General features: G+C 44.6%; 1 protein-coding gene across 4 annotated transcripts in view; it reads right to left on the bottom strand.

Annotated features, from left to right (window-relative positions):
* The window catches only part of LPIN1 (lipin 1), an 80,138-nt gene extending 60,861 nt beyond the window's left edge, over positions 1–19,277 (bottom strand). For 2 of the 4 annotated variants that reach the window (XM_064448050.1, XM_064448052.1), the window contains exon 1: positions 19,107–19,273. In XM_064448050.1, coding sequence (XP_064304120.1) covers positions 19,107–19,187 — 81 coding nt within the window. In that variant the 5' untranslated portion in view covers positions 19,188–19,273. Of the gene's footprint in view, positions 1–19,106 lie in introns of all 4 variants that reach the window. The other 2 variants (XR_010372370.1, XM_064448054.1) reach the window with 2 other exon arrangements.
* Between the last annotated feature and the right edge of the window lie 287 nt (positions 19,278–19,564).

The raw sequence follows: 19,564 nt of genomic DNA, 5'->3' as shown, positions 1-19,564 counted from the left end.
GCCGGAGGATGGGAACTGTCACTGTTGAGTTCACTAGCACCAGTGCAGCCAAGAGCTCCAGATCTCCTCTGGAGCTACCTGAGCTTGCTTCCTTCCAGGAGGGTGGGCATATCACAAGCCCTGTTGCTCAGTTCTCCTGATGTCTAACAGGAATAATAGCCTCCTAAATTGTCAGGGCAAATTCATTAATATTCATAAGAGAACTGCAACTTGTGGTGCAAAGAAAAATTTGCCTTTTAACCCCTAAGAGAGGCTTTATGACCCTATCTTGGCCAGTCTAGCAGCATTAAGCCAAGCTGTACTATTCCCAGCTAAATGAGAAGTGTTTAAGAGTTGAGAGATTTCATATAGCTGATAGAAGGTGGAGTAAAACAAAAGAAGATTCAGAGGTAACAGATATTGTGGTGTGATATCTGCAGGAGAACAGATTGTCTATACTTCATACTCTCACTAGAGTGAAAAATATATACAAATATTGCAAGGAAAAAATGAAAAGGTGGTAACTGTAATCCATCGCCCCTTGGGAGAGATATGGAGAAGCAATAAGTATGAAATGCATCAGGGAACATTTAGGCATTAGGAAAACATTATAATACCAGGAGCAGGCAAGCTCTGGTATGGCTTGCCGGAAGAGGCTGAGATCTTTCAGAGCAGGCTGAACACACATTTGTCAGAAATGTTTTAATTATAGTCAAATTTGCCTGTAGGCATAGAATTGAACTGGATGATCTCTGAGCCTCTTCCAGCTGTGTATTCTATTATTCTATGACAAAGTGACACGGCAGGATGAGGCTGCATTTTCAGGAGCTCTTTCCTAGCAATGAAATCTCACAGTGGAAAAAAGTCAGAAACTGGTGGTGAAAACTGTGTTACATGAGATGTTTTGAATCTGGCTGAGAAAATAGTGCAGAAAAGCTGTAGGGAAGCATGGCAGAGTAGCCAAGGAATGGGCTGGGTGACCTACAAGGCTCTTCTGTCTCAAACTTCTGACTCAGTCTCACGACATCACCTGACTGGTGTTTAACTCATCACACTGATGCAACAGATGCTGTAAACAAAGCTACTCATTTGTGAATTACTCAGGTAATTTTAATCTGTTTCCTTAATGTGGTTAAGTACACACTGTATGTGTGCTTCATTGCTGCTAATACCAGACAGCAACATACTATTTCTTCACTTGCGGAGCATCTGATTTTAAAAAGCAATTATAAAACCCACCTCTGATGCCCAGACGTGACTTACGTTTTCTCTGTAGTGTGGGTGCCTAGTGCAGAGCAGCTGGTCTGTTCTTTCACAGAGACTCAGAGCCAGTACCTTTGATGAGAGGATGCTATCTCCACTACAGACCATCTTTTAAGCAACAAAGAGGAAGGCGGACTGCCTTCTTTTAAGATAAGATAAATTGAGCACCATGACCAAATTACCTTTCTAAATGACCTTAAGGAAGAAAACCACATCCCAGTATCTAGAACAGTCAGATTTGACTGACAACATTATTTTTTTCCTGGAGAGGTGTAGCTAGAGTCAGGTGAAGCTTGGGACATCAGTAAATAATGTCAAAGAAATGTAACTGGAGAGAGGTGTGTCAGAAACTGCAGTAGTGAGTTCCTAGTCAAACGGCCTGACATCTTAACCCACCAAGCCAAAGAATTGCTGTCTATATTCACTTTCTATAAGAAGGCCACCAAAATATAGCCACTGGTCTGTGGGAGGCCGCATGGGGGGCTGCAGCACATGAAGATCAGCACAGCACAGTTTAAGTACTTTGAAACACGGGAACCATAGTCAAGCTTTGTCATATGGAGCGGAGAGGCCCAACAATATGCCAGTTCTGCTTCAGCACCTCTCTCAAGCTTGGCCTGCATAATTTCTTTCAAGTCAAAGGAGCCATTATGCTCAAGCATTTTGGTAGTTCTAGGGTCCCAAGGCATCACATGGGGAGAGAGGCACCAGGTGTAGGGAAGATCCTAAGCAGCTTGGAGCCTCCTTACTTGCCCAGCCCTCACAGCCTGCATTGCTCCAAGGACAGCATAGGAGCCAGGGCAGCTCCTGCAGCACGAGCACGATGTCCTCCCTGCCCCAACACCGCTGAAAATACGGATAGCTGCATTTTGCACTAGCTCAGGTTACTCAATTATTTTAAAATATAGACCTATCCTGAATGATTTTTAATAATCCAGCATCCATGGCATTTCTGTCATGGAGCTCCAACCTTCTTGCTAAGTGTCAGTGGGAGAAGAGGAACAGCTGGACTGCTGCAATCTCCAGCACAGCCCAGGCACAGTGGTTTGCTGACCACATCTGAAAGTGAGTTCAAGCAAAGGTAGGAAGAACACTACAGGGCAGTTATATTATTTAGCCATGCACCTTACTGAGTACATCTCAGCACTGGGTTAACATATGACGCTCTAGCACAGGTCTTTGAAATATACCTGTCCAGATGCCTTAGGCCAGGTCTGAATTCTTTCTGCTGAGCTCCTCACATTTCTTAACCCCACATTAGTCACCGTAAAAATTATCAGATGTTTATCTAAAATCTTATGACACATCTATTGACAGCTGATAAAGGCCATTTCCTCATCTCCACCAAACCATTCAGCTCTGGGAGCGTGTTTGACCGCCACCTCCATTGGCTGGCATGGTGGCCCCACCGCCACGCCTGCTGCTTGCTTTTGGCAGGTATTTTAATGACTGCTGTTAACACTGCACCTGGGAATGTTCCTCTTACGAATTGCCTCAGGCTACCAAAAGGTGTTTCATGAGGTGATGTTTCCACATCACCCGATCATCGACCTGGGGACCTCCCAGCCCTCTCCTTTACAGGGCAGCCTCACCCTCATGCCTGGAAATGGGGGCCACTGGCTACAGCTCTCCACCGGACCACTGAGGAAGGCTGTACACGCCAATCTCCAGAGGGGGGTTAAAATGACTGCCTCTCCTCACAGTCAGGGGCAGGAAGCTGCACGACTGTGGTATCTGTGTTATACATTCATGCCCTTGCATGTTGGGCTTGGCCTTGTGACAAGCTTTGGGTCATCCAGACCCTTGCTCTTAAGTATGAGGCAGAGGAGTTCAGAGCTAGACCCAGCAGAATATAGGATTTGCACCCATGAAAAATCTGGAAACTTTGGGTTTTGCATGATAAATCAAGAACAGACCAAGTTGATGCCTGCCCCATTGGTTTTCATACTGAGACACCAGATATGTGCTTAGTCATGTACACAGGGGACCCTCAGGAAGAAAACAAGGCAGGAGCTATTAAGAAGCTCTTGGCTTCAAACATACTCTGGTCAAACAGGTATGGCAGTGGAGCTAAACCCGGAGTGGTCCTGTTTACAAGCTTGAGAAACTGGGTTTGTGACACACACTGGATTCCCAGGCTCTGCAGCACCCAGAAGTACACAGGAATAAAAACTGCTATAACTGCTGAGCTGCTGCCTGTTCTTTAAATAATACAAGGCACAGTTTGTGTGTGTTTCACTTGCTAGTAAATTTTGCCATAGGTCACATACAAATACCTTACAGAAGTCTGTGGGGCACTTTCAGAAATGAGCGTTTCTCTGATCCCTTTTGTTTTCTGTGTAGGTCTGGGCATGAGTTTCAGGAGTGGGGATGGGGTTAGGAAGATGACAGGCACAAAAGTGGGTGCTGCATGCTAAAAAGCTGGACGAGCCTTTCATGTTGTGAATTGAACCCTTTGTCCATTTGTCTAAGGCAGCTGCCTCTGTAGCGTGGCATAAATGTCGCTGCAGCGAGTGGGAGGTAATGGCCACATCTGGGGCTGACCTTTAAAAATCAGCTGGGCTTTTTATCCTCTCTGTTTACTTGCTTTGTTTTCTTGTAGGCTTTTACTCAGAGGTCTTCCCTGTGGGTATCATACCTATTTTAGACTGGAGGTGAAGCTTCCCCTCTCCCTGCCCATTGATTTGCGGTGAAGCCTCCCATCAGAATGCAATTTATTCAGAGGAGATTAAATTTTGCCACAGACTGAAGTTGCTTTGAGTCAGTACTTATATCTAAGTATTTATGTATGTTACCATCCAGAGCCAGCAAGTGTACCGACAGAGTAATGTGCACATCAGATTTCAAGATACAGCTTCATGACAGGTTTGAAAGAGTGATAACAACCCTGCATTAAAGTGCAAGTTAATTAAAATATACATGGAGGGTTTCACCTTTCTCTGTCTACCTGGGGAAAAAAATACAGATAGGTTTGTTGTGATTCCTTCAATCCTTTCATGCAGTCAAATCTTAAAGCTTCACATACTCATTAGTAACTGCAGGAAAAAAGTATCATTGCCTTATATGTAGTCTTCATAGGTTTTTTTAAAGGGATTTGCTAGCCACAGGCTTTTAGGGAGTAAGTTTAGGTCATTTCATGGAACATGGGTATGTTTGTAATATGGAGAGGACAGAACTTCTGTCCCAAGATCAGATTTCTGAAGTGGAAACATCAGGAGAGGAAAAACAATCCCACCTCTGGGGGGTGGGTCAGGAACTTTGGAAACGTCCATTGTGGCTGGCACTATCGCAGGCTTTCTGTGCTCTGCTGCGCAACCCAGCTTCTGTTTTTTTAAACATAAAATGGAGAAAACAGTATCAACCTCAGACTACTGTTACGAAACGGAATTTCTCAGTGTTCACAAAGGCTCTGAGTTCCTTGGGTCAGTACATAGGGTACACATGTAGTAAAGATTATGTGTACATAAACATAAGTTTGAAAATACGCTTTGGAAGCAGTTCCCTGCTGGATTTTACCCAGGAGATCAGAGAATAAGGAGGAGGGGAAAGCTAAGTGTGCCTTTCATTGCACGTGATTTGTTTTTCTCACTAACGCTACATGCTGTTCAGGACTATTTCTAGGAAGAAGGAGGCAGTCATAAAAACCAATCAAAATAAGCTACAGATTTGCTGACTAGTAGATAAACAGCACATGCAGAACAAGAGGAAGTTTTTAACTCAAATTCTTGGGGAGAAGCATCACAGAATAAAATGGGGCAGAAGTATATTTATTCCTGTGGAACAAGTTTAGTATTTGTTCATATAAAAAGCTTTAAAAGTCTTTAGAAATATTTCAGACCATGTTAATAAATGCTTGGGCTTAACTGGGCTTTAGTAATACTAAAATAATTGGATTGACTTTGAAATTGTTCCACCGTGTAACAATATCACACTTTTAGAGGTTCCCTGCCTCTCATCCTACTTGTCTCAGTATTTTGCCTAAACCAGGCTTAGTGGCTTGGCATTTATTGCTCTCTTTTATTAAATGTCATATAGTTTTTCTCCACACAGCACAATGCTACAGGTGAAGATTTACAGAGTCCCGGCTGTAGAGAATGCAGTTTACGTCACCAGTGGATGCTCCACACAGGGCTGGCTGACCCCAGAATAGAGCAACAGGTCCCAGCATTAACTACAAGTGTCTATTTTACAGTCCTGAAGATCCCATTGCTGTTTGGCTGGTGGTGAAGCAGCAACAACCAGCTGCCCTCAGGAATGTCTTGGGGCTATCTGTTTTCTGGATTTGTAGCTTAAGAACAATATGGAGAGACAGGTCTCAACACCTGAGTGAGAAACCTCTCCCAGAGTCCAGTGACATGGCTGAGGACATCAGAGATCCACCTCTGTCAGTGGAGGAGCCTGACTGGTATTTCTGTTACCTACACGGGGCTGGTTTTCCCCAGAAGTGAAGTCAAGGAATTCAGAGCTCCATTTTTTGGTTCATATTTATTGAGTATATTGGATTTTAGAGGTACTCCTCCATTCAGATGAATGAAGGATTATTAACTGCTCTGTGAAAAATGAACACCACCTGATACTCCAGGCTAGCAGGCCCCATTTTTAAATTAACTTCACAGCTTAGGAAGTAACAAGAGACAATCTGTTCACTGTAGCAGGCTCCAGCAGATTTACTTATTTTCTCTTCATTATGCAATGCCGATAATGTAATTATTCTCATGTGAAGGGATTCCTGCAGATGCAAGCACACAGGTCCAGCTGTTCTTGTTTTGCTTGAGGTGGCAAAACAGGACTCTGCCTTGTCAGAGCCTTTCTCACCCAGGTCATAGTTTCCATCATGTGCCATCAGTTGGTTTGTTAGTGTTAATTTTAGTAAGATAACATTAGATTTGAAGACCCCGTGGTATACAATGCAAAGAGGTTTAATGTAAGAACCCTCCTATATTCAGCTCAGATGCCCCTATCTGACTTTAAGGACATAGATTAGCCCCCCTGACTTCAAGGCCACCTTTCTTAAGTGGGACCAGATCCAGGGGCTGCCCCTTACCTTAGACATCCATAACAAAGATGGCTACGTCCAGATTCCCTTCCTAATCAACAGGAAGGGTAGCATTGCTAGACCATGATCCATCTGACCTACCGTAAGACGGCACAACACGGAGCACTCAGGTATAGCCTGTTTTCTGTAAATTGTCTTGGGAAGACCATTTCTGTAACCATCCACTATTCTTTTTCCTTTACATTTTTCACCCTTTATCCCCACAGGATAGATCTGCTTTTTACCTTGCCTAAAGCATACTGCTTCCATCAGGGGTTGTGGCTCCATGAAACAAAGTCAACTTTTCTTCAGCAAAGCTCTCCTGGGCAGTGGAAAAGTGCAAACAAATGCAAATACATCCTGAAAATCAGTACAGCAGTCAAAAGATCTTCATTTTCATCAGTATTAACTTATCCCAGGGGTTACAAAGGAGAAGAACAGTGCTCTGAGACTCATTTTATGCTGCTGTTTGCTGGCCTTTAGCAGTGCTTACAAGCTTTAATTGTGGCCCGCTTTGCCACACACTGTACAGGGACAAAACAAAAAGGCTGTGCCATGAGATCCCTTTTGTGCAATCCTCCCTAATTTAAGGAGGTGAATGATTTCCAAATATTAACATTCGAAAGTCTTGTCAGTCATTCACTGGCTGCTGCTTGTCACCAGTTTTATTAACATAATGAGGAGCAAGACATCATTACTGTAGGCAGTGTAGGATGAGCTGCAGAGTTTGCTTGATTTGTATGGCAAGGTGAGGAATGTGCTGCCCGGGTGCTGTGAGGCCAGCGAGAGGTCAGGAGGTATGTCTGCTCCAGCACTCTCAATGCTCTGGTTTCAGGGCTGCTTGTCTGGGGATTTACAAAGGCCTTTTACAAAGCAGAAAATAAACCATCGGCATTACGAAGCAGCTAAGGCCACAGTTTTTCAATAGTTGTGAACTGGCAGAAGCCAATTAAAGAGAGGAACTTTCTCTCCCATGTGGAAATGTGCAGATCCCCAGTGAGTAGCATCTTCCCTAACCTTAGCCAAAGCCTAAGTTAGCTTACAGTTCCCTCTGTAGGCAGTGGAGAGGTAGAGACGATTTCAAGGATTGATTCACTCCAACACGGTTGTTGTCTTTAGCTGGGGAAACTAGCCCTTCTGTAGGGATGTCCCCTGCTTCCACTGAACGGAAATGTGGTAAAAAACCTTGCAGCATCCTATTTCACTCCCTCTGATGTGGGTGGAGATGAAACAATTCCACGGGAATGCAGGAGGGGCGGTGCCCCAGGGAACCTGTGGGAATTCCAGGAGTGGCTGGGATTGAGGGTCCTTCCCCAGATGCCATGCGAGGAAGGGATAAAGGCTGATGTATCTGGCCTTTGGCAGTCCTCCTTAGTGGAGGCTGAAGGCTCCCTCCAGCTTCTGCCAGAAGCTAAGGGAGAACATTGCTGGGCTGGATGCAGCCCATCTCTTGTATACATCTTATATAGGTGCCCTGCGGAAGGGAAACCTTTTCCCCACCAGCTAGTGCCCACGTCCCTTTGGACCTGTCATCCCTCACCCCCTGACCCTGATTCACCTTTAACCCCCCATCTCTGCCCAGCTGTTCTTTGAAACCCAGCTCCGTCCCCACAGGCTGTCCCACTAATTGTCCTTTCCTACTTATGGGCTACAGTACAAGTTCCCAGCCCATGGAAAAGCTAAAAATCTGGGTCCTGCTGTAAGCACTCTGTTAATACTTAGTCCAGGACATTTTCATAGTGCCTCAGCCATTGCAGAAAACCCCCTCTCCTGCCCAGAAGCACTGAGAAAAAACAGTGGGGAAACTTGACCATCGCCTCTCCTGCTGCACTAACCTGTCACCCATTAGGCACATACAGCCAGCAGGAAACTAGACACCTGCTTCGGTCTTGCAGTCATTAAGTGTTGGTATAGTGTGTCTGCCAAACCCCTATTAATAAACCATCTTTTTGTCTGTCGCAGAGTTATGCCGAGATAAAATGCCATTCCCTTTCTACAATGCATCTTCTTTGTGTTCCACAGGTCACAGCTTTCTTTTCTGTACCATTTCCTAATCTACTGAGATTTGTGCAGCGCTTACAAGAGGAGGAAGAATATCAAAATCAGTGAACTAGTCACACAAACAAAAGTCGCAGGAAGCTACTTGTTCTCAGTTATACCATTAGGGCCAGACTATCCACAACCTACCACCCTAGAAGGGGTGGGGGGGGGGAGAGAGGGAAAGAGTATTAATTTTGAGGAAGACGTAAGGTTTATGGCACAGTTTATATCCAAATGTGTTGCTGCAGAAATGTTCCGTGGGCATCTTCATGGGCTCCTGCTTTACAAGTCTAATGCAGCTGCTGGAGGGGAGCAGAAGGGACAGGAGAAATGAAAAATAAAGCAAACTTCCTTCTTCCATAATTTTAACTTCCCTCAGTTACTGTGGGAGGGGCGAAAAAGTATTATTGTATTTGTAATCTGTTTATTAAATGCATTACCCCTTTCATATACGGCACAGCCTCCATGGATCTCAAAGTATCTTACAAAAGACAGTATTAGCATACTTGCCTTTTAACAGATGGAGCAACTGAGAAAGTTGCACTGGGTTATTGAAACTCATCCAGCAGCACAAGGGAAAATAGCTTTGTCATCCTGTCTTGGGCCAGGGCTGCACTGATTAGGCCAAGAGCTACAATTTATTTCTCAATCTTAGCTGAGAGCCAAGTCTTACTTGAGTTACATTTAAGTTGTAGCTTCTCTTGCACACACAACATAAAATTTCCAGGGCAAGGGATTTATAAGTACCCAAACATTTTTACCAAAGGTCATGTCTGTATTGCTTTAAATCAGCTCAATTGCAATGAACATTGCATTTCCACTGACCTTCCAAAAAATGCCAGGGCTCGGCCAGTAAATCCAATTTAACTCAGGCTATAAAGATGAAGGACATTTAAATACCTATGGGAAAAATCTCCTTCAAGTTTAATCTGTTTTATTTTAAATTAGGCTAATACAAATTAAGGAAAGCTTTTCAAGAAAGTTTTCATACAAATATTTCTTGCAATTTATTTGTTTATTAAAGAGTATATTTCCATGGAATTTCCTAAGTGTCCCTCTGCAGGAAAGCCCCCCTGCAGATGCCTTTGACTCATAAAAACCTCTAAGCAAAATCTGGCAGACTGGAGGTGCTCAGACATGACGAAAGGAGAGCCCTGAACTCTAGAGATTTCGCAGAGATATTTACTGGGATGGTGAGCCCACAAAGACCCAGCTTATACCTCTGCCTCATGTTTCTCTGCCTTCAAGTCTCAAAAAAATGATGAGTCCATGGGATCCTAAAATACCTAGGAAAAGATAGGGCAATCCATCATGATTTACAGATTTTAAAGGAAAAATAATTATTTTATTAGCAAAGCTATGCTGAAATCCTATTTGCTTATGTAAGTAAAAATTAACCTTGAGATGCTTGAGGGTATATTTGTTTTTTAAAAGGTCACCTCCGCCCTGTAGCAGATTGCTATATGGAGGATGTTTGTATCAAAGCTGTACTACGTGCAGAGGGTGAGCAAAGAGAATGTGGCATTATATACCAGCTTAATGCAGAAAAAACACCCCTGAGTTGTAAAACACTGATGTAAATAAATAAAAACTTCATACTGGGTGGCAGGTATACAAAAAATCTGGATGTAAGGATACATCCAGATTAACTGGCCTGCTTTTTGGGTTTTTTTTAATGGATACATCCAATTTAATTGACCATGCTTGCTGCAGGCTATTAATTATCATATTGCCTTGTTTCTAACAAGATAAATACTAGGCATCAGCTATAAATAATATGTGTGACCACTGGAGGTCACTTTTGGTTTAGAAATCCTCCACTTCAGAGGCCTTTTGGCAGCAATACAACTTCTGCAAAAGCAGAAAGGAGCACAAGTGGAGTTTGCAACTTGTTCATGAAAATTAATTGAAAAAATATTTATTTCATTTTATTATATTTTGTGGCCCAGAAAGGCTTCAGGGAATTATAGCAAATTATCTTCATGAAACAGCTATTGTCATTAATTTTTTTCCACATTACACAGTTTTGCAATGAGGCTATTTTGGCCTGAAAGCCAATAACTTTATTAAATCAATGAATTGAAACAACAACTATAGGATTGGGTTAGAATGGAAAAGAACATTTTTTTTGTCTTTGCGGCTATGCAGATGCATTACTGGCTCTGTACTTAAAAGAAGAATATGTTAAAACCGTTCACCTGATCGGTAGATCAGATATCTACCACAGAGCTCAAAGGCTCCAAGATTCAGGCTTTTACCATTGAAGAAGTAAAGAAGGAGCATAGAAAAGCAGTCATATTCTGTGTACTGGATTAATTTCTAGATTAATCCTGCAAAGTCTTTCTCCTCTGAGGGGATCATCCTTAGATGACTGGTACAATTTACTGCAGAGGCAGTGTGTCTGAATGAAAAAGGTTTTCTAGACCAGCCTCCATGTTTAGCCTCTTTCTTTTTGCAGTTTTTCTTGTTTGCTCAGGCTCTCATGAAAGGGTGCTGCTTCCTGGGCTCTCTTGCTTGGGAGCAGCCATGCAATCCTTTCATCCTTCTACTCCCGTCTCTGTTGGGCAAAGGAGAATTTGCTCATCCATAAGAGCAGTGTATTTCAGCAGCATTGCCTCAAAACCAGCATTTGTCCAAGACCAGACCAAGGCATTTGCAAAATTCAGAAGGTAGAAGAGAAAAAATGAAGAGAGGGCAAGAGAATATAGAAGCCATCAGGTATTTTATTCTTGGCCTTTCAGAAGGAAGGATGGAGAATTTATTGTGAATGGCCATGTCTCTATTGCCTGGTAACAGCACCTGTAATGTAGTGCCTGCTGTGTTTGAGTAAATGATTACTCTTTTGTGCTGTGGTCTGTTGTTTTGATGATGAACTTCCTGGGAGACTGGAAAGATAAAAATCACATCTTGCCACTTGAAGATTTAAAGAGCTATAACTTCTAAGTGGTACTACTAAGGGATAAACAGGCTCTTGACTCCTGCCCCTGTGCGCCATGGCAGTGCTGCAGATATTTCCAAGACACTGAAACCTCATCACCCTGGAGGCCTTATTAAAAGTATGTATTTTTAATATTTTTTTACTTCAGTTTTTGAAACCTGGACAGAACTCATGTGCATGCACCCAAAATTCCTGCCCATGAGAGGAGTGCCAGGCCCCTACAGGACACAATGCAGGAGGCTCTGCAAAGCTGACTGCAGCCTCTCCTTTGCCATCAGCTTTGCAGGGAAACCATCCCAACGCAGCAATGATGGGCAGTGGCGCAGGTGTACGGAGAGCTCAGGGTTGGCAGTGAAGGTGCAACAGAGGTACCAGCTTCAGTTGGAAAAGCACAGACCATAGGTTACATGAGAAATGGTTTCAGGAACTTCTTTTTCCTTCTGCACTCATATATATAACTTTATACCGGTAATCTCTCAAAAAAAATGGTAGCCGATTTTCCTGTGAGGGTGGCTACCGGTACCAAAAGAGAGAAAATTAATTCTGAGGATGGTCTCAGGGTCACTTTCCCTCCTCATTTCATGAACTGCAATCCCAGGTGGGATGTGCCTCATTTCTAATACACGGTGCATTTAAACTGGGAGCGTGAGGGCTTGAGCTGTAAGGCAGCGTGCCCTGTCAGGATGGGCATACACAGGCTTTGTAGTAAAATGTGCCTTTCTCTCCTCACTGTTCCTTTACTCCACACGCAAGCATGGCTTTGCTTTCTGCTCCTATGCTCACTTCCACACCCATCTCTGTCCCTCAACATATGCAGCTCTGTTTTCAATTTCTTAATTATTTCTAGCTCTGTAAAAGCAATGAGATCCACAAGACCGTTTGCTCCCATTTCCTTAAGACCCCCCAATATATATATAATTTCAAGCAAAGCAGAAGGCAGTTCTGCATTTCCTGATCCATTTTGCCATCAATGCTCTTCTCCAACGATGTCCCCAGCTTGTCCCCATTGAAACCAGAGGATGCACATTCTGGGGTGTGTGGGGACCAACACAATGGTCCCTTTTCATGCATACCCTGTTATGGCACCCGGGGCCTCATGCGGTGGGAAACACTCAGCCGATGACAGCCCAGCCCTTATCTGCTCGTTGATTTGGAGTAGAAGTTCTTTGGGAGCCTGCAGTGTAAGCGCCAGAGTTCTGCTGCTTTTCAGGAAGCTTTTTCCTATCTCCCAGAGGCAGGGGACTTTAAATGGAACAAAGTTTTAACTTTTGCCATGACTGATAAGAGCTTGATAAATTTTTAAATGCAAAAGTCTGAAAGTGGAGAGCAGGAAACAAATATGTATCACTGCTTTCAAAAATCTCAGATTTTAAGGCAGGCCTAGTTCTTAAAGATGTGTTTGTGCTTTCTGCCTGTTTGGACTGGGTTTTTCCTATGCACGCCTGTTTTAAGAGTGTTTTGCACTTGCAGCTGAGTTCTCAGTGTAGGTTTTGCTTAGCCACTTGGTCAGGGCTGCTGAAGCACAGCCCTGGGCGGACCAGTCCTTAGGCCATGGCCTTGATGTGGTATAAACTCCTGCTCCAGGTAAGATTCAGCTGTCACAGGCCACTACGAGGAGTAGGAGATCGGAAACAGAGAGGTTAACGCTCCATTTGCATTTACGGCAGCATAAGATAAATAAGTGTTATTAAAGCATTACTCATCATGCAAAGAAAGGTTATCAGGCAAAGGCAGTGTAGGCGACAGGAACTGGGGGGGCGAAGCAGCTGACAGCCTTGATACTGTTTGCCTACCACTTATTGCCCTCACAGCCTTTCGTCCCCGTGGACCAAGCTGAACTTTCAAATCTATATTAAGACAGAGCAGGCTCTGTGAGACATGATCTCCAGATACAGAGGATTGCTGACCTCCAGCAGTCGGCTCTAAATAAAATGCAAAAGGACCCAGTCTCCAGTCAGCTCCCCAGAGAGGTGCTCCGGGAGGTCCGGGGTGAACCACGGGGAAGGCTCTGGGTTCAATTTACTGGTTGTTTTTCAGTAGGTGGGAAGGCAGCACATGTGCTTGATGCTGAAGGAAAGCAGATCTGCAGTGAAAACTTTGAGACTTATTTACGCGTGCAAAAATACATCCTCCAGTTGCTGAAGTGTCAGCCCTCCAAAATGGGAGCAAGGGGCTGCAGCCGGGCAGCACCTGCTCCCTGGGCTGCAGCTGCTGACCGGTAAGGGCACGGCCGGTAAGGCTGCCCTGGGGAAGAGAAGCTCCTGCCTCTTAAAAGGGTGAGGTCTGCTCAGCTGATGGCTGCAGAAAGGCCCACCAAAATGAAAGCGAACAAGAGCCCACACTGTGGGCCCTGTGTGGAGGGCAGTAGTTGAATCCTTGTGCCTGAAGTGGTACAGAGCAGCCGCAGGTCAGAAAGCCAGGGGGAATCAGGGACCGTGTGAGAGAGCCTTTGCTGGGGATGGGGCAGTCCCAGAGCCAGACCATTCCCACCTGCAGGGACAGATGGCAACAGTCCTGCTGTGAGCGTAGCTGGGGACACCCTTGCTGTACAGTGCAGGAGACTCGAGGTGAGCGGAGCCACCGGCTAAACGGGCTCTCATCTCCTGCTGGTCTGAGCCAGCACAGCATCGGTGGGGTGAGAGCAGCCTCTCCTCCCAGCCTGCTCGTTCCACTTTACGCAGGATAACAGTTTTCTTGCAGTAGAAGTCTCACAGTGAGAGACAGGCAGATGTTTTTAGCTTTCCAAAGAAACTGATACTAATTAAATTGTTATCACCACTGGAATTTGGTAAATCCAGGACCACCTGCAGCCCTGGAGAAATCACAGTGTTTTATCAATGACCCAGTGGTTTGGCCTGGGACTGGGCAGAGACTGATAGAAACCTGCCCTTGAGAAGCCAGCCAGTCCCCCACCCATGGCAGCAGCACCAGCAGCTGTAGCACTGGCAGCAGATGGCAACTTAACTGCAGCAAGGCTTTGCATTTCTAGAAGGCTTCTCCCAGAGGATCTCAAAACACAATATAAGCTTCAGGTTAAATTCACCTAAAAATGTTGGGGCAGGAGGGAAATGAAGATTACAGCTTTCAAGTGTGCCCATTTACTTTGGGTACCCAGTACAAGTGTCTCAGGGGGGATTTTCACAGATGCTCAGCCCTTGCGGTTCAGGTGAAATTTGTAGAAATTCCTCTGGACATGAAGGTCTCAGCTGGGATCTCAGAGCAGAGCTACCTACAGTGAGTGGAAACACTGGGATATAAAACCTGAATTTTGCCTAGGGCCATATGCGAAGCTTGTACTTGATTTAGGAATTTGCACAGATCTCCCTGTGTCCACAATGCTTTGACAGGCCCTCTCCTCCTCTAAAAATCTGGCGATAATGAGGGTGGGTGAGTACTTTCAATGTCCCTCCTAGCTATTTCTGTAATTAAGCATGAGCAGCATCTGTTAGCTGAACTACACAGCCCACAGTATTTTATTAGTTATCAGGTAAAAAAAAAATCTTTATGGGATCAAATTGAAAGAAATGCCACCATGTGGAGAGCTTGGTGATGTTTTAATAATATTCTCTTTTCTCCAATGTTTTTTTTTTTTGCTAAATGTGTTACTGGTTTTCAGTGCCCACTGCAAAGTGTAACTCAGAAGATCCCACCATGGCTCAGCTGCTGGGGTGACACAGCAGGCGGGCAGCAACACCCAGAGATGCCAGGGGCAAGTCAGGCCAGGTGCCGTGTCTCCATCCGAGACAGTCCCGTTGCCCTGCTGAATAGGACTGCTCTTTGCCCCAGGCTGGAGGAGCAAAAATGTTCTCCACACATGGCCCAGAAGTGGCAGTTTTGGGCAGTATTTGGTTGGAAGGGAAGCTCCACAGCCACCCTGGGACTCCTCCGCTGCAGCTGGCAGCCATCCCTGCAAAGCAGCAGCCGTACAGCCTGACGTGTCTCCCCCAGAGCAGCCTCACACCATCCTTCGCTGGCAAGACAGCTGCCTGACCCAGAGCATGGGGATTTCAAGCACATGCTTAAAAATAAAATAAATAACACCTGACTGAACTGGCAAAACAATGAAAAAGCTGGAATCCAAACAAACCAATCACTGGAATAAAGGGCCTTCCCCCGTGCCTCCGCCACCAGCCTCATCCCCACACATCACGCTCACGCCCGGCTGCCAACAACAGCATGTGACACAAGCCCAGCTGCCACCACATGCCCCATGTGCGCCTGTCCCAGTCACAAAATGGGAAACCAGGTTTCCGTGCCCAGCACACAGCCGTCCCGACCGCAGCACCCCTTTGCTGCTGTTGTTTATGGCCCGGCTTGGCTTTTTGGTGCTGTGTGGGTACAAGCCATAGTGGCTCCACCACCTTGCTGGGTTGCCCCAGCAGAGCAGAGCAACCACAGCAGCACATGGGGTCACCCTGCAACGCAGCAGTGTCTGACCACTGGGCCCAGGGGCGAGCGTGGTTGCAGGGAGGCAGAGGTGAGGGCAGGAACGGTCCCTGCTCTCTCCAGTTCTCCCAGCCCACCTCATTTGGCAAATATGCTCAAATGCAGTTGCCAGTCCCAGTGCCAGCCCTACGCTAATGGTGAGGCTGGGACGAGTTCCTCACCAGTAACACGTGGCCCAGCTTGTCAGACACTTGCAGACACTGTCACTGTCACTGGTAGAGTCTGTCACTGAGGGTTTGTCACCAGTGGGAAGAGGGGAGTGGAGAAGAGCCAGCCTTGTCAAAATGCTGGTGGCACAGCCCTCCCACGTTTGACTCCTCCATCACAACCAGACCGTTACCCCGAGGTACACGTTGTCTTCTACCCCTCTTTCAGTATATCACGGCCTTCTTACCTCCCAGCCATCACCTGCTCCCACCTTTGCAGGGTGCAGTCTGGGGATATTGTTGGTACAGTGCTCTCAGGGACAGAGATGGACTAGTGAGGCTTTAGTCTGCCCTTCCCAAAGCTACCCAGAACTGTGAAATAAGCTTTCGCCAACATGAGAGAGCACTGTAGCATGTAGCAGCCTCCCCCCAATTTAGATATGGGCTGAATTGGTGCAAGAATGGGCTAGAGGTATCCACCTTTGCGTTATCCATATGAAGTTGTGACAATGCGCTGCAACAATTGCAGAGGATTTATAATTACCTTACTTTCACAGGAGTTCTAAAAAGGCAAATACTTAAGGATAAGATACCATAAATATCCAGCAGCAACCTGGGCTTTAGGTCACGCTGCTCCGGCAGAGTCCTTCCTTCCGAACATTCCCATTTCCAACAACACAAGTTAGTCACATTTTTCTGTTGAAACCTCACATGCTGTCGCATTGCCAATGACTGGTCAAAAATGGAAAAGAAAGTGAAGTGATCATGCAGGGTTTTAAGGTAATTTTTTCTTTCTGCTTAATTTGTGTAGCTACTGTAAATCTGCCTTCCTAAGTATCTTTCTGTTTCAAGTCTAAGGGCACTTGTGTTTAAATTCTAGTACCACCAACCCCACCGCGTTATATCTGCTTCTCTCAGTGGTGCATAATTTATTTGATATTTTTAGTTTATTCCTCCTTTGAAAAGGACAGAAGTGTACAATCTCATTCATATCCTTAGGGAAAGAAAATGTCTGTATGAAATCACATTTGTATGGCCCTTTTGCAACATGATGGTAAATCAGAGGAAGTGTTTCGAGGTCTCGATGTTTACAAAAACAACTTTGCGTCTGGAAGCATGTAATTTTTTAATCACATGCTACATGTCAAAGCCTAGGGCTCACATGTTTATCTTTGCATACCTAAGGAATCTTTTTATCAAAGAACTGTCTATTATGAGCTTTTAAAATTCTGTCATCTTCTCCAAGGACCACAATCTTCTCTGTACTCTGCGATATACCGACATGCAGAAGCACTTCCATAAATACATGGAGGCAAATGGTTCTTCTTTTCTGAAGAAGGACCTTAGTAGAAGCCCAGAGCCAGCAACACCTAAAGGTCAATAGCAACAATTTCAGCTGATCTTTAGCACATCTATTTCTATCAGCAGTCCAGTATGCTTTATCTGCTGAATAACACTGTTTATTTAACTTGTAATGAAACTTACACATTTGTGGCAGAACAGATTGTTCCATGGAGCAGTGGGACCCATGATTTCCCTTGGCAATTTAAGAGACTTCTATGTGAAGGAAATTCCCAGAAGGAAATTTAAGCTAAAGTACACATCATAAAAATGCAATAGTCAAAATGTTGTGTAGGACATCTTAATTTTTAATAAAACTGATAGCCAGAAATCCACTGACATCTGAAGTTTTTAAAGAAATATATCCCTGCCTTTTTTGCCTACACTCACAGCTTGGTTTATTTTGAATGTAGTTTGGCTGTTCCTTAGCACTCCAACCACCTGCTAACTATTCAGTACCTGTCTCTCCACACCCAGACTCCAATCTGCGTAGTCTGTAGGGGATTTTCAGATGAAATAGAAAGTTTCCACTTACATTTGGTTAAGAAATCACCATCTGTAAATTCTCTTCCTACCGATCAAAAATAGACATTCACCAACACACAAATACTGCTGCTCGCCAGGAAACCCGTGTCCTGATAGTGAGAACAACTGGTACTCTTTTTCATCCTCCCTGCGTGTTCCTCCAAAGATGAGAGTATTTTAAATCCACATTCCTGTCATCAGCTAAATTGATTTGATCTATGCCTTTTACCTTCAAAAAGCAATTGTCTCTGATAACTCCTTGGGTACCTGCAGGAACTACCAGTTCCATGCTTACACACCCATTCATGCCTGACAACAAACACTTAGAAACCATTTCAAACATTGACATTTCCAGAAAAATCATAAATGTGTATGTCTATAAAAGATATGGAAATTTAAGGTTATGAAATTAAACCATAAATACCAAAAATGAGAAAAAACTCCTTCCCTGTGCGGGTGCCAGAGCAGTGGCACAGGCTGCCCAGGGAGGCTGTGGGGTCCCTTCCCTGGAGGCATTCAAAACCCGCCTGGATGCGGTGCTGTGCCCCCTGCTCTGGGTGTGCCTGCTCAAGCAGGGGGTTGGACAAGCTGATCTCCAGAGGTCCCTTCCAACCCCTGCCATTCTGTGATTCCGTGATTCTGTGATACTAATTTAAAGACATATAATTGTTTTTTAATCACTTTAATGCTTCTTTTAAAGTAATTGAAAACCTTGACTGTACCCCCCGCTCTTCTTTCAGAGCTAGAGAATTCCCAGACCATTCAGTAAGGCTGTTCCTATTTCCACTCAAAGCCCTTTTGGAGTGAATGCATCCTCTATCCTTCCATCAGAAAACCATACTGGCCCACATCCTCTCTAGCAGCATTAGGCATCAAGCCCAGATCTTAAAACTCAGGACCGTGCAACAACTGTTAGGGGACCATCAGTGCAGATTGTCTTTCATTACGACAGCTTCTATCTTACTAAAAAAATTATGGCAAGACATTTCTGTATTTGTAATAGGAGTTTCACTGGCCTTTTCTTAATGCAGACCTTCAGAGCAAACATTTACACTATTGTTTACATCATTTTCCCTCCATTATACCTAAAAGGTATCTTTCAACAGTGCTGCTTCACACAGCCAGTGACACAGCAAAGCAAACAATACCGAATCAGCCAGCTCTTCTTGTAGCATCTGACATACGCAACAGAAGCAAAACAACATACAAACATTTTCCCCATTCAGATTCAGGTAGAACTAGAACAGTCTAACCGTTAATGAATCACAAACTTCAACAGGAGAGTGAAAAAGCTGATGATACTCAGGTCTATCTAGGTTCACACAGCACAGCTTGTTACTTTTTTCTAGGGCTTTAGGTGTGATTTATGCAGCCTTGGGGCGTAAGCTCTTACCCACGACCAAGGGGAGCCGGTAGGGGTCTCTGGCTGGTCCTCCTCCTCGGACGACATCCTGAGCTGGTCGTTTTCCCCCATTCTTCGCAGATGCTACTAAAACCACTCTTGGTTTTGGCCATATACAAAAATTCTGCCTTCAAGTTTTAGCTGTTGACAACAAAGCTCCAGAGAATATAATTTCCCAGCGATCATATTTGCTTGCTAATTTTACCTGCTGAAGTTCTTGGAAGCACAGTCAGAGCAAGAAACCTGAGCTCAGTAAACTAGAGCACACTTTCCTTGCAACTGACTCCTCAAGTATCCTAATTAAATCATCAGGTTCAGTGAAGAATCAGAACCTGACAACACAAACTCACTTCCAAACAGTCGGTATCCCTACTTTCATATGAGATTTTTATGGTCAGACGAAATGCTGAGTTATACGTTCTGTGAAGAGAATATAAGCAATTTACACT

This window comes from Phalacrocorax carbo, chromosome 3 (genome assembly GCF_963921805.1).
Source record: "Phalacrocorax carbo chromosome 3, bPhaCar2.1, whole genome shotgun sequence".
NCBI lineage: Eukaryota > Metazoa > Chordata > Aves > Suliformes > Phalacrocoracidae > Phalacrocorax > Phalacrocorax carbo.
This window is presented reverse-complemented; position numbering and strand designations above follow the sequence as displayed.